The sequence below is a fragment of the Pelodiscus sinensis genome, chromosome 1 (assembly GCF_049634645.1).
Source record: "Pelodiscus sinensis isolate JC-2024 chromosome 1, ASM4963464v1, whole genome shotgun sequence".
Classification (NCBI taxonomy): domain Eukaryota; kingdom Metazoa; phylum Chordata; order Testudines; family Trionychidae; genus Pelodiscus; species Pelodiscus sinensis.
Window position 1 is genome coordinate 22,952,857 of NC_134711.1, and position 15,112 is coordinate 22,967,968.

Here is a 15,112-nt window from a genome sequence, read left to right on the forward strand (position 1 = left end):
CCCTGTTTTGAAAACTTTAGACGGTTCTATTTAATGCTGTGATAGAAAGAGAATAGGTTTGTGATGGAGGCTTCAGGAGGAGAAATCGCCAATAGCTTTTAGAGAGAGAGTACAAGTGCCAATGACGTTTGGATTATGGATGTTAAATTGCGGTTATTTGTCTAATCGTGTGGTCGATACAATTTGTATCCACTATACGATTAGTCGATAAGGACTGCTCTGCAGAGCCACAGCGGGGGTAGCTACAGGAGCTGGCTGAAGCCGGGACCGATCAGTTCTGGCTCGTGCTGGCTCAAGGAGCCACCCACACTGTAGCTCTGCATTTTAGACGCAGAGGCACAGTGTTCTGGACCGGTGTGAACTGGGACTGCTCGGTCCTGGCTGGCGCTGAGTTCAGCAGCTCCAGTTTGTGGTGGCCAGCCCTGTCCATCGTGAACGGAGTCTGCTTCAGGAGCAGCCCCTGTTCGTGGCAGACAGGGCTGGCCACAGCCAGGGGCTGCTGCTGGAACAGCCCCTGCTCACAGCCAGCCCAAGCTGCTCTGAGTAGGGGCTGCTTGGCGGTAGCAGCCCCTGTCCGCCTCCGCATTCCCCTATGCTACCTCTGACAAAGGCAGCAGAGAGGCAGGCTGCACCGTGGAGATGCTGTTGGGGGGGGGAAGCTTTTAAGCCAGCTCTTCCCCAGCACTGGCTCCTGTTTTCCTCCCACCTTGCAGCTTCTCATAGAGGCAGGAAGTGGGGGGAGGAAAGCGAATAGTGATACTCCAGTCGACTCCCCGATAAGCAGACTCGACTACTTGCTAAGATCCCTACTTTGGATGCTTTGTAAAGAAAGGATATGTATGATGAATTTTCTAATAGCTCGCTAGTGTAGGTTCAGAAGTAGTGAGAAATAATGTTAAGGGCAAAGGGATAGAAAGCAACCTGCTTGCCCAGGACAGCAATTCTATACGATATTGAATGAAGATATTACGTGCAAGGAAAAATGGGTCTTGAGGGAAGGAGGTCCCTGACTTTGAAGGCACACTGACTCAGGTGAGCCTTGAGGATGTTGCAGGGCTGAAAGGTGGAAAGCATGTTATGGTCTAACACAAATCCTGCAGTGCTAGGATAGATGAATTATTGTTTGACCCACTAAAAGTGCAGGATTTTGCTTTCAGTGACTATGTGGCTAACCCAACCTAGACTAGATAAGACATTTAGAACATTTACTCTTAATTTTTCTCTCGATGGCCTATTGAGTGCTGTTTTATTAAAAAAAAAAATTAGTCTTAGAGCAGAGGTTTGATACACTGTGGGTAACGGATGTACTCTAGGTTGGGACAGGCAAGATGCTGGTTCCTATCATTCATTGGTTTCCACTTCTAAACTGCATTAAACTACAGCTAAAATACATTCTTTCCCTAAAGTATTTTTCTGCTGTTCCTTTTCCATGTAAGCTATTGCTGTAGTTGCCACAGGATTTTTATGTCACTTGACAGTGGAAGGGAAGTGGTCCTGTGAATTAAAGCACAGGGAAGGAGGCCAGATTTCCATGTGTCACTTTCTCCAGTAAGATGTGATCCTTGCTATGAAACAATGTCAAAACTGCCATTTTAGAGTTTTCTTGGTAATTTGACTATGGTCACTGAAGGAAAGAAAACTGGCAAGAGGTAGAGGTTCAAAAAAAAAAAAAAAAAGCTCAGGAAACATAATTATATGTGTGTTTTCCAGTTACCCTCCTAGGCTTTAAGTCAATTTCAGTGTTTAAACTCAAAGGTTTAAAAAAAGCTGTGGAAATGCTTTTTTTCTGGACTGACTTTGTTATACCAACTTCCCAAATAGCATTTCTGCTATAGAATCCTAATGCAATTCAGTAGTGATACAAACCTTAGAGGACCAGTATATTGCAGTGATATACCTGAGGAGGAGAGAGTCACTGCCAGATAAAGAAAATAAATCAAAAGATAAAAATGGGAGAAGTTTGAAAGATTGACATGTCTGCATTGTTCAGCTAACATTCCGTGGGTGCAAAATGGGAGGTTGTTCACCTGCTATGCTGAAAGAGAACCTTTGTGTAAGAAGTTTTAGTTTGCTTATGTAATAATACTAAAGTAATTATTTCTCAATACAAGAATGGCTTTAAAAAACCTGAATAATCCATGACTGATTTCCAACCCTGCATTTATCATGTCGTCATTTGTGTGATAAGCTGAATAGGCATTTTAACCACAGTGCAATTTGTATTCATGCGTTCCTTTATATATTTGTAGGTTCAAAATTGTAAAGGCTTCTGGGAAAAGCTAAACTTAAACTTGGAGTGTGTGAAATACACTGAGCCCCAGTTGCATTACAACAACAATGTGCTAAGGAGAGAATGGTATAAGCTTCTTTCTGAAGAGGTAAATGAACGCACTATATAAGCATCCATAGTTATGTTTCCATGATGTGGGCATTGTTTTAAAGCTGAATACCGAAGTAAACAATTGAGTTGTCTAATGAGAAGAGATTCAACATTTGGTGGGGAAATGGGGTAGTACTTACGGGAGGTCATCAGTGGTTGTGATTCTTACCTGCAGGATCAGATAGAAGCTGCCACTTGGGGGAGGGAGGAGGCTTGGATTTCTGCTACTTTAGCTTTCTTGTGAGGGTTTCTGAGTTCTGCTCTCTGCTGGTTGTGCTTTGTACAGATTGAGAAGAAGGGAAAGTTAGCACTGTTTCTCATCAGTTTTTTTCATCTGACAGAATTTTAATCGTTCTGCCACTGTTTTTTCAATGTAGAAAGTAGAGGAAAGAAGAACTACAACATATTCAAGGAATATTTTTGACAATGCAAAAAAGTAGGTAAAATTTAGGTGTTTTTTACCTTTCCTTATTCTGATTAAGTGAATGCTGCATTGTAAGTGGGCCAATCTAGACTTAAAAGCGCTACCAAACTGGATGCATCTCACTAGTATTACATACCTGGCCAATTCACTTCAGGTGTCAGTCAACCCAGGTGATCAGGAATTCCTGGTGATGACCACAAAACTGACTAGGAAATCCAGCATTCTGGGCTTTAAGACTGAACATTAGAAATGAAGATTTCTTCCTTTAAAAAACATGTTTAAATTAATGTTACGCTGCTTTCCTTAATACACGGAGCTAGTTTAACATGGCCAATGCATGTAATTTTAAATCTTGTATGTAGAAGATAAGTAACTTTCACTGTGTGTCTGTCCTTGTGAAGCGGTACTTAAATTCAGTTTTCCATCCCTAGGGTGCTTTCTAATCTTGCTGCATGGAACTTGGGTAAGGAAAATATGCCCTGACACAGTAGTCTGGTGGGATGGTGAAATGGTTACGGGCTAGATACCATGGGCTGAAAAATTCATTTTTGGATATGTTTTGAAGTTTTTGCCACTGAAGGATCTTGGGAATAAAGCCGGTAAAGTTGGGTAGCTAAAATGCAGGAAAAGTGTCTCTCTCTGATGTATAGTTACTGCCTCTGAGGACCTGGGTGAGACTGAAAAGCACCTTTGGAAATGGCAAACACAGTCATCTAGGCTTTGTCTATACAAGTAGCTTTCTTTAAAGCAGGGATAGATGACCATGTTAAACACCTGAGCTTTGGAGTCTTGCTGTTTTCTACAGCGCTGCCCTGTAGAGCTGCACCCATTGGGCGAATATAGTAGAAAAATTAAAGGAGACAAGACACTAGACTCAAATCAGTTGCATCTATCATGTGATTTAGGTTTCTATTCACAGTCTGGTCAAGATTTCCAGATGCAGTCCCACCTCAACTACATCTCTGTGCTAATCTAAATGTTGGTCGCTCATTTGAAAGCTTTAAACAAATCCAAATGTGTCTAGAATATAAGGCAACATTCACTTCCAATATCCACAATTATTATCACCGCTCCTATCCTTCAGCCATTGCTTTGGAGTCTGACTGTTAAGACCCTGTGTGGCCTTAGCTAAATGGTAGCCTTACACTGTGCAGCTACTGCCCTGTTTTCTAAAGATGCTGCTTTAAGAGCCATACACGTGTCTGTGTAGTTCATCAGTGTCAGAACTAAAGACTATCCAGCTCCTAATAGCAAGAGTCCGCATTTACCTAGTTCATTTTATCCATAGATCTCCAGGCATTTTGAAATGGGGATGGCCAGACCCATTCCTGGAGAAAGTGAGGTACAAGGGCTAAGCGTCTTGCCCAAGGAGTAGCTAAATAATGTACTTCAAGACAGGCAAAAGGTGATTGGAGGGAAATGCATCTAAATTTAGGGCCGGGTTTTTGTAAAATGTCAAGTGAAGCCCACTGATCCGAGTGTGTGAGAGTGGAGATGCATGGCATCTTGCAGGGTCTGGCTGTCAGTTTGATCTCATGGGCTAGGAAGAAATGATAAGGATTGAGAAGATTGCATGCTCAGGCTGTTGTGTTGTGTACCTGTTCTTTTGTTTTGTAGTCTCTTTCTTCCATACAGTTAAAGGGAGTGCTGTTGGCCTTTTAGATTCACAGATTGCTGAGTAAGGTAACTGAAATAGCCAGGCCAAAGAGTTCTGCTGTGAGTGTAGGAGGTGCATTCTACGAAAAGGCTACTTTGCTGTTACCAGTTGCATAGTTAACCCACCCAGATGTTTGAACTTGGTGAGAGTTGTAAATGTCAAGATCTGAACAGTGTGCATTTTGTATTCTTATTACCATGAGGGGTTTTGGACCTGCTGGCTCTAAAGGACTAATGGTGATGGCAACATTTGTCTTAGAGTTTGGGGAAAAGTTGTCTGAATGATGATATGTGATGCTATTGTTTGAGAGAACTGAGGAAAAGAGAATACAATTTTTTCACAAATGCCTCCATAGTAGAGCAGCTGGGGGAGACCCCCTTGTGACAATTTTCTGTTCCCTGAATTTTTCTAAGCAAGAGATTGCTCTGCTTCCTGTTTGTTTGATCTAATTTATAAGAGTTTGAGGAGCCCCTTGAAGTCTCACTGATTCTACTGAATCCTGCATTTGACCCATACTAACTCTTATCTGTTTATTTCAGAGGAAAGGTTAGTTCCTCTCTTTCAAGAGGAAGATTATCAGCAGCGGTTATTAATGGGACTTGTAAGTGTTTTTGTTACATTCTGCATAGTAGGAGACACGCAACCTCAATCAGTGTAAAGAATAATTTTATTAGTATTTATTTGTATTTTTTCTTTCTGAGTCTTTTATTCAGTTGATCTCTTAGGCTAATCACTGTTGGGACTAGAAATAGGACAGAACAGGCTGCCCTGTGAATATCAGTTTGCATGGGCGGTTGGTGCACTGGTGCTCGGGGAGGCAGGCCCCCAACCTCACCTACAGCCCTGCCCCTTCTACTGAGAGAGGAGGCAGGGTAGTGCACCGAGCGCTCCCCAGCCTCCCCGGAGCACTGAGGAGGGGCGGAGAAGTGGGGCAGCGCACCAAGCACTTCCTAGCCAACAGGAAGAGAAAGAGAGGGAAGGGGGTGCAGCGCAGCTCCCAGAGCACTGGGGGAGGAGATTGTGTGGTTCCAGCCTCCCCGGCCAGGACCACAGGAAGGGCAGGCACTGGGACACAACACTACAGTGAGCACTCTGGGGGTGGAGTGTGGGTGTGGCCAGGTGGGTGGTTTGGGAAGAGCCTTCCCCTGCCTAAACCACCTGATGCCCTTGTCAGTTTGGTTCCCTTCTTCCAGATCAGGCCACTAAGCCCTAAAAATAAAAGTTAGGAGGCAGATCATAACTAAAAGCTAATTTGTCAACACCTGACTTCTTCCATCCAGTACAAGTTTGCTCTTTTTCTTCTGTGCGGCTGTACTCCTTGCCTGGATGCTGACTTTCCATTGTCACCGGGCCTCATCCCAAGCTCCTGTCGCTTTCAAATTTTAGCTCCTTTCTGCGTATATCTCTCCAGTGTCCAACTCCCTCTTTGCAAGATCTGGCAGGCTTTCAAAGAGAAGATCAACAAAATCCCCCCATGATCATTTTCCTCATTTTCCTGCTCCTCACTTAACACCTTTACACTTTGTTTCTCATCTGCCCTCTACCTCACTTGTATCCCCACTGCATCTAGTCTTGGGCCACCTCCTCCTTCACATCATTTTCACTGGGTGATTGCACATGGCTTCATCTGATGGCTCACAAATTTGGATCTCCATTCCTGATGTGTCCCCTGCCGCCCAGTACCACATTTTAGCCATTTGGATAGCTACGCCTGCAGATTTTGTGACTAGTTTAAATTCGGCATGGCTAGAACTGAATTCCTCACATTGCCTCTGAAACCCTCAGCCCCTCTCCTGTTCTCTGCCGCTCAGTCTAGGGCTCATTTTGGACTCTATTCTTAGTCTTCCCCTTTTATCCAAATCCTACTACTTCCATTTTCCTAACCTAAAGCTGAATGCTGAGAACTGAAATAATAAGAATCCTCTTTTCTTCCAGGCAAAGGACCCTGTAGAAGTTGTAGCCATGTGTTGTGATATATGTAGCCACTGTAACATGGTAGAAGTCAGAGATTTAGATTTACAGGTTTTCTCCTGTTAGGCAGAATGTATGGTTCCAGGAATGACTGAAAGCCTTGTGTTATGCTCAATGAGCCATTGAGCTGGAGTTACGCTAAGTTATAATTTTGCCTGTTTAAAATCACTTTTTTCTTTGGTGAGAATGTGTGAAGGTCACTGATCTTGGTGTAAATCGTGCATGTTTCACAGAGACAGAAAATTATTCTGCTAGTTCATATGAATTGGGACTTGCACCAGCCTGAACTCCGAGAAGGCACCTAAATGGCTGTTTTCCTTTTCCAGATGGTTGCTCAGCTGAAAGATCATCTTATGAGGCATCTGCAATATGTAGGAAAAAAGAAGATTGACCAGATAGTTCTGGACTATGTTTCAAAACTGGTTAGTTTGATTTTTTCCCCTCTTTGCCAAATTTAACTTTCTATTGAAACTAGGATTTTTAGATAGCTTTCTCTGGGCAAGAACTGTCTTTCTGTACCTTGTGTACGGCTCATTGTTCAGTAACCAGTATCTCTTTTTTAGATCTCTGTGTCTATAATAAGAAATATCGGGGAAGAAACTCATGCCTGATAAAATAAGAACTACAGGCTTAAACTCTGAAATCTGGCACTCTCTGGTCCAGCAATGGACCACAGATATTGCTAGATCAAAGACACCGGCTGGGAGCGAGGGCAGCCAGTGGCCCCTGCAAGGCCAATGACCGGGAGCGCTGCCCAATCCAGGACTGCTGGCAGCGGGGCCGGCGGGGTTGGGAATGCAGCTCTGGCCAGGGCTGCTAGCAGTGCGGCTGACGTGGTGAGGAGCACAGACCTGGCCAGGGCCAGAAACAGATCCCAGTGGCCAAGGCTGGGAGTTGAGCCCAGTGGCCAGGACAGATACCCCAGAGAGGCCAGTGGGGAGCCTTGACCTCCCCTGATCTGGCAAACTCCCTGGTTCGGGACTGCTTGGGTCCCGAGGGTGCTGGAGGAGGGAGGTCAAACCTGTATAAAATTCTTTGCAGCCTGCATGCTTGATGCTTAAAGTAGAGTTGAAATGCAATTTCTCTTTTGCCACAGTTTTCTGATTCTCATGTGTTCTCTCTCAATGTAAACAAACACAGGAACATCTTGATATCTGAATTCTTATATAGTCCTGCCCTGCCAAACAAACCAGTTTAGACTGAGCATTTAAAATAAACTCGAATAATAAAACCTGCATTGAATCTTGCTCATAATGTCACCAAAAGCAAGAATTCTCTTCAGCAATTTATAGGCTTCTATTCCTGTAGGCGCCTTAACAGAAACTAAACAAAGTTGTATAAGCAAAGCAAAGCAATATGCCCACAAAATTATGCCTGCCACTTGGCTGGCATGTTTTTGCAAGATTCTTTTAGAAGTCTGTCATTAGACTTGGATCCCCTTACCCCTGGCTGAGAGATCTCACTAAATTCAGAACATCTTTTTTTTTTTTTTCCAGGCCCCATGTTTTGGTCAGGTGGTCTGAATGTTGTTGTCTTTGGTTCTCTTACCAACTTTCTTTAATGTAATCTCAGCAGTGTGCGACAGAGCAGGAACCAGCAGAGCAGGAAGTAATGAAAAATGGGCTTAGTTGTGTTCTTGGCCTTCATGGATCATTATAGAAGTACGTTAGAAGAGCCATAAGGGCTGAGCACCTTGTAGAGTTAGACATAAAAATTCAAAAGTAACATAGGGTTCTCCAGAAAATATTAATTCCATCACTACAGTCTTGGCTGGTCTAGTTCATTTTGCTATTGATGGTTTTTTTTTTATCAAAATTTTCTCCAGTTCAGTTTTAAGTGTACCAAGAGATGAGGCTTCAACTGCTATACCAGTTTCTACTGCATGTTTCAATTAATTCTTACTGACCTGGAGAATGTTTTTGAGGTAACGCACTAGATTAATGTTCGAGTCCTGTTCTACTGCAGACTCACTATGTGACCGTGGGCAAGTCACTTTCTGTCTCCCATCTGGAAAATAATTATAAGGCTTCCTTTTTCCCACCCTTTGTCTTGTTTATTTGATTGCAGGAACTATGGGGTAGGGCTTGTCTTTCTACAGCCAACAAACCTTGGTTACGTCATTGTAATGGAACCAAATTATATCTAGCTGTAAGCTGCAGTTTTTCTGAACTGAGTAGACACTGGATAAGTATGCGTTTATTCAAACTCTATCAGGTCACTGTGGGTATGTCTAGACTACAGGCTTTTGTCAACAGAGGCTTTGTCGACAGTATCTGTTGACAAAGCCTCTGTTGACAAAGAGTGTCTAGACTACATCCAGTTCTGTTGACAAAGCAAGCCACTTTGTCGGCATGAGAGTGTAGACGCAAAGCACAGTGTGTAGATGCAATAATGACTTCTGTCAATAGAACTCTGTCGACAAAAGGCATTATTCCTCGTAGAATGAGGTTTACTGCCGTCGACAAAACTGCTGAGTTCTGTCGACTTTCTGTCAACAGAGCGCAGTGGCAATGTAGACGCAGGTATAGTTTTGTCGACAAAAGTAACCCTGTAGTCGAGACATACCCTGGGTATGTTTACACTGCCACCCTAGTTCGAACTAGGGTGGCTAATGTAGGCATTCGAACTTGCAAATGAAGCCCGGGATTTAAAATAAATTTGCATGTTCCTGGACACCGCCATTTTTAAATGCCCTGTAGTTCGAACTACCTGCAAGGAGGTGTAACGGTAGTTCAAATTAGGAGCTTTAATTCGAACTACCTAGTCTGGGCCGCGTGTAGCCGCAGGCAGGTAGTTCGAACTACGGGGCATTTAAAAATGGCGGTGTCCGGGAACATGCAAATGAAGCCCGAGATATTTAAATCCTGGGCTTCATTTGCTAGTTCGAATGCCTACATTAGCCATCCTAGTTCGAACTAGGGTGGCAGTGTAGACATACCCCCTGAAAGTCATCCAGTTTTGCCATGCAAGTAATGGCATAGCAAATGACTAGCATAACTGTTGGGAACTCCTTTTGAAATGTCTCTTCCCTACTACCTGCTGATCTTCAGATTTAGCTAAAACTCCAAATGCAGCTAGATTATAGTTAGACTGGGCACTCTGTTGCTTGCTAGACCAGAAATGGAAGCATTTCCAGACAAGAGGCGTGGATTTTCTGGCTCATGCCTGACATTTGGAAGTCGTTCTCATTTCCTGGAACTCGAGATATTTTAACTAGAATTTTCCATCAAGTCCAAAAAGTTTTGAACTTGGGAAATACTGGAATGTTGTTCAGCATTATCTGGCTTGAGCTATTTGTTAATCATTTTGCCTTGGGAAAATAAGCTGTAATCTCTCTGCACCTCCGTATACTTCCTAGGAATATGAGGATACTACTTACCTTAGAAAGTAGTGTTTCTAAAGAATTTTGTGATCCCAAGATGAACCGCGTTAACAACGTGCTGAATGTTTGTGGTGGTGTTGAGCTATGAATTATTCCCATCAGCGTACCGGTAGTTGAGCTCTTGCAAACGACGCTGGATTTGCACGTTGCACTGGGCACGGTTAGGGAATCCTTTCCCCGTTCTCATATGGGGCAGGTTCTCTTTTGGCAGCAGATGCTTAGAGTGGTCAGAGGTGAATGGGGCTGGGAGCTGGAGCTGGCCAATAGCTCTGAGGTGGAGGTCAGCCAGGGAGCACAGGAAAGAGAGTGTGTGGGCTGAACACTTGTTTGTGGGTGTTGGAAATCCGTTAAGAGAGACCGAACTGGAAGCATATGGGGAGAAGAGTTCACTTGCTTCATGTTTTGGTAGGTCTGCAACTTGCAGGCAGGAAGCTTGTGGTCTCCCCTTCTTCCCCTTAACACACGTGCAACATAGTACTGCTTTTAACCATCAGATGGATTGGGCCCTTGAGTCCTTCCCTCATCAAAAGGCCCAACCAGGCAGCCATTACATTTTCATTTGCCTCAGTCTTTTCACATCTGTTTGTAATTTAATGTGTGTTGGCTGGCTTGGTTGTGCGTATTGTAGGGACACTGGCAGCAGTGAAAGTACTGTAACTTAAAATTTCTTACAGGTCCTGTCCTATTGCAACCCGGCTCTCTGCCAGTTCTTTAAAAAGCTCCCTGCTGGCTTTTGCTGCAGCTCAGCCAGCTCTTGCTGGAGCTGCGCACCAGGGTGCACCCGCTTACTTTCACCTGTGGACACTGGTGAATTTAGCTTCAGGATTTCTTGTGCATGAGACACACATTGATTAAAGAGGCAACTTTCCCACCTCAGATGCTGGAAAAGGGATGAGAATGTTTGAAGTCCTGATCAGAATAAACAGAGGGGTCCTAAAATCCACACATTATAACAATTTGAATTGATGTTCCAAAAGCGAATGGCCTTCCCAACAAGAACTTATCTATGTCCTTTCTTTGTTCTAGCTGGATCTAATCTGTCGGATAATGGAAGCTATTTGGAGGAAATACAGTCTTCAGTCCTACATTCTTTGCTTGTAAGCAAGGGTTTTCTATTAACCTACTGCAAGTTTTATAGAATGTGGCAAAATGGCTTGCCTAGTTCACTTGTCATGACTGGCTTTTGGTGGTATTGATGTTGCTAACCCCTGACTAAAAACCAAGCGCCTGGTACGCTACAGTGGACAGCTTCAACTGGTAGGAGGGAAGGTGCATAACGAAAAGGCACATTGAGCTCCCTTGATTTGTCTGTGTTGTGGATGCTGAAAAATCATGGCACTTGCACCCGTGTGCTGGTATCTGTAGACAGAAAGTGTCTAACTTTAAGTACTTAGAAAGTTTTATCTCATTGTTCAATGGCAGGGTCTTGTGGGTGTACTGTGAGCAAGGGGATCCATGCAGATGGTGTGCAAGCACTTTTCAAATTTTTAATAGAAACTGGATTGCAGTAACTTTTACTCTGAAATAAACCCCGATTGTATCTCGGGGCGCTGACTTCCTTCTGTTCAGAAGGCATGTTTTTCTCCTTGGAACAAAATTACTGTGTGGGGAGTTTGAAATCTTTGCCTGCTAACAGGCTGCTTTGTTACATGCAGGGACGAGCGAGGAAGTGCAGCAGAGTTTGCAGCTTTCCACATCATGAGTCGGATTCTAGAAGCTGCAAATGGAATGTGTATGCCCCTGCCTCCTGGTAAGCCCTGTGACACTGGATCTCTTAAGTTTCATTATATTCCACACTTGAGAAGAAGAGCACTGCTTTGAATTTCTTCCAAACAAACAGCATTTGCAATAAGTGCATGCTGTATTAACTTTGGCAGGCCTGAAATGTACTCAGTACAGCTGCATGGGGAAGAGTTCTCCATAAACACCTGCAGTGAAATAAAACAAATATCAATAGTCACAACAAAGATGACAAATCATGTAGTTTTTTTGATAAGTTTCACTTCCAAGCACCATTTCAGGTCTGTGGGAAAGCATCACCCAGAGTTAGATTTTTTTTCCCTCCCCCTCTTTTTAATGAGTTCAGAAAGTAGTTGGGTTGAACGTTCATTGTCAAGGGCTCCCTAGGTAAATGACATCCAGTGGCAAAGCCGTTTTCTTCCTACTGCCTTGCTGATGTTTCAACTGTGAACTACCAGCTTAGTAGATGCCCTGGTCCTACACTCCTGTCCCCAGGGGTGAGCCCTGTGCTCACGTAGATGTCCATTGACTGCAGCTCATGCTCATATGAAATAATTTGCTCTATAAAGGAACCTGCATTTCTGTGTCTGTGCAGTCTTTGAACACTACTGGTTGAGAGGTTTCCATTAGTGTCAGTTTTCAGAAGGATACCAACCAACTGTGACATAGTAACTGCTCTTCAACACCATGGCTGCAGACTTGAACCAGTAGCGTGAAGTATCTGATTACCAATCTTCTAAACCAATCCCTGAATCTACAACTGTAGATGCTAGACAGTTCATTAGATATGTCATGTCCAGCTTTTGGGCACAGCAATCTATTCTTCAATCTGAAATACTTTTAACAAAAATCTACTTTGAATAGAATGACTCTCATTTTGCTGAGTCAGAAACTTTGTCTTGGAAATATTTTGACTGGCTTTTTAGGCTACTGCAATACAAACATCTTGTTACTATGATCTTAATCCTAAGAGACCCTCCCCCCCTTCCAGATGAATTGATGTCTCAGTTGGGGATATAGGGGAGAAAGGAGAGAAAAAATAGAAAAAATGTTGACTTAATTTAAAATGAAGAATGAGAGTGTACCAAGGCACCTTAATGTTGTGCTTCAGTCTGCACTGTAGCTCAAAATAAGATATGCAATTTGAGCTACACAAATTGCATACCTTATTTCAAAATATCTTTTCATAATTTGGTGCTGTCTACACAGTGCCAAATTTTGAAATAAAGCGCTATTCTGAAATGTCCCTTACTCCTCGTGGTATCCTGAAATAGCGTAGCAGTGTAGACGTATCCTTAGAGAGGTGGGGAAGGGACCCACAGTAACCTAATTTGCCAAATTAGAAAAAAGTGTAGCTCAAAATCCATGGCACAAAAGATATAATGGAAAAGTACCCTTTTTTTTTATGGTGCTAGATTCTGTTACCAAAATAATCTGATAATGCCCATACAATTTTCAAAGCACTTTCCTTTTAAATTTTAGGAAGAACTTCTTAACACTAATGTTTTACATTTTTGTAAATCTCATGTTCTTGTTTAATTTGCCAAAGCAGTAAGGGGTTTGCAAACACCTGATAGATTTGGTCTGGATTTTAATCCAGTTAAGAATGTTTTTGCAGAAATATTTGGCTTATCATACTGCTGGTTTTAAGACCAAAATATGCGTGTAACCACATGCTAGGGGGAATAAATCTGAGTGTATTAGGTCAGAAACATGAATCTCAAAACTCCTTCAATATTGCTGTCATTTTTGTGTTGGTTGGTTCCCGTTCATGTTATTCTGGAGCATGGATTGTAACCACATATAATGCGTGTTGAGATTTACTTCTTGATTACTTGAGAGGGGAATTAAAAGACACATGCATAAAAAATGTTACATGTAAGAAAACAATTGTGTGGCACAAACAACTGGTCCTTTCGTTGCAGGTTTTCATACCTTACACATGGGGCTTGGAGTTAGATGTCTGCCTTTGCATACCCTGCTGCATTACATTGATAATGGGGTCTTACAGCTGACAGAGACATGTGCAGTAAAGCTTTGGAAAGGTATGGTTGATTTAACAGTAGACACGTAGGTTACATTCCTTTGTAGCAAATCTGGTTTGGAAATGGATACCCTTTGTATATTTCAATGTGACACCCAGAGCTCTTTGGCTGTTGCTTTAAAAAAATGTTTTTTTAACTTGATCTTATAGTACATAGAAGAAAAATACAAGGGCCAAAGGTTCAATTCTGCACTTAGAATTGAAAGTTATTGTTGAAAGTTATTCCTGTGGAGCTGCTTTGAAGTCAGTGGGGTTGCACAGCTGTTACAAAGGACAAAATTGAGCATGAGCCTATATAACACTATCCCTGACGTGATAGAACATGAAATATCCATTGTGAGAATTTCAGCAAATGATTACATGGATCTTGATCCCATTTTTAAACTAGGAAATTTGTAGAAATATTAACATTAATGGCTTTCATAGGACTTAAGACCTCTACCCTCAGACTGGATTAGCTTGCCTCAGTAAATTTCTTCAGATGTATATATCACATAAAAATGCTTTTGGTGCTGACATTTGTGGAATGTCCAGAAATTCTGTACAATGGAAGAATGTATTTTATAAAACAAAAAATGCCAGCGTCCAGGAGTTTTAAGACAATCATGCTTTAAAGAACTTTTAAAATATTATGCCTGCCTACTGAGTGGTTATTTTCATTAGGCTTTCTTGTAAGTAGGCTAAGAAACTCACCCATGTTCTTTCTGCTACGTTTTGTGACTATGTTGAAACAAGAAATAGTGTACACAACAGCATATGAAAATTGTGTTTTGCACAATCACTTCTCATATGCACCAATCACCATTATTGCCCAAATTTACAATTTGATTATCCTACCCTGTTTCTTGGCATAGGACCAACTTTATAGTGTGGTTCATAAACCAGCGTCTTTGTGAAATCAGTTTGTGGCTTTATAAACCATAGAATGATCACAACTCCATTCATTGCCCTTTTAGTTCAAAGGAAGCAGATAGCATGACTCACTTCATCTGAATCAGTTATTAGAATATAGCCATACAGTAGGGCCTCAGAATTACAAACCCTCAGGAATGGAAGCTGTTCATAACTTTGAAATGTTTCTAACTCTGAACAAAATGTTATGGTGGTTAGTTTAAAAGTTTATAACTGAACATTAACTTAATAAAGCATTGAAAGTTTACTATACAGAAGAAAAATTCCCTTCAATTTTTTTAGCAGTTTAGTACACAGTACTATACTAGGGATAGGAATGACTAGTCAACTATACGATAAGCAAATACTAGTCAACTAGTCACTCCCCCCCCACCCCGAGGCAGCAAGGGAGGGAAGAAGAGAGGGTGTTTCAGAGAGTCAGCACTGCATGTAGCCCAGGCATCCTGAGGTCAGCTGCAGGTAGCCTGGGACCAGCTGCATGTGGCATTTCAAAGTGGCAGCACTGTGTGGAGCCGGGGGTCAGCTAGGGATTTCTCCATTGACCCCAGGCTCCATGCGGCACTGCCGCTTTGAAATGCTGTGGCGAGCACTGGGCCAGCAGC

The 15,112-nt window shown here is 42.5% G+C and overlaps 1 protein-coding gene across 5 annotated transcripts in view; it reads left to right on the forward strand.

Annotated features, from left to right (window-relative positions):
* GSAP (gamma-secretase activating protein) overlaps positions 1-15,112 on the forward strand; it is a 151,539-nt gene that overhangs the window by 45,022 nt on the left and 91,405 nt on the right. For all 5 annotated transcript variants that reach the window (XR_012903342.1, XR_012903339.1, XM_075926733.1 and 2 more), the window contains exons 20-27: positions 2,250-2,378; positions 2,758-2,816; positions 3,236-3,267; positions 5,001-5,062; positions 6,759-6,854; positions 10,841-10,911; positions 11,470-11,564; positions 13,480-13,599. Coding sequence is in view for 3 of the 5 variants with exons in the window: in XM_075926733.1 (XP_075782848.1) it covers positions 2,250-2,378; positions 2,758-2,816; positions 3,236-3,267; positions 5,001-5,062; positions 6,759-6,854; positions 10,841-10,911; positions 11,470-11,564; positions 13,480-13,599 (664 nt within the window). In the remaining 2 variants the exon portion in view is untranslated. The remainder of the gene's footprint in view (positions 1-2,249; positions 2,379-2,757; positions 2,817-3,235; positions 3,268-5,000; positions 5,063-6,758; positions 6,855-10,840; positions 10,912-11,469; positions 11,565-13,479; positions 13,600-15,112) is intronic.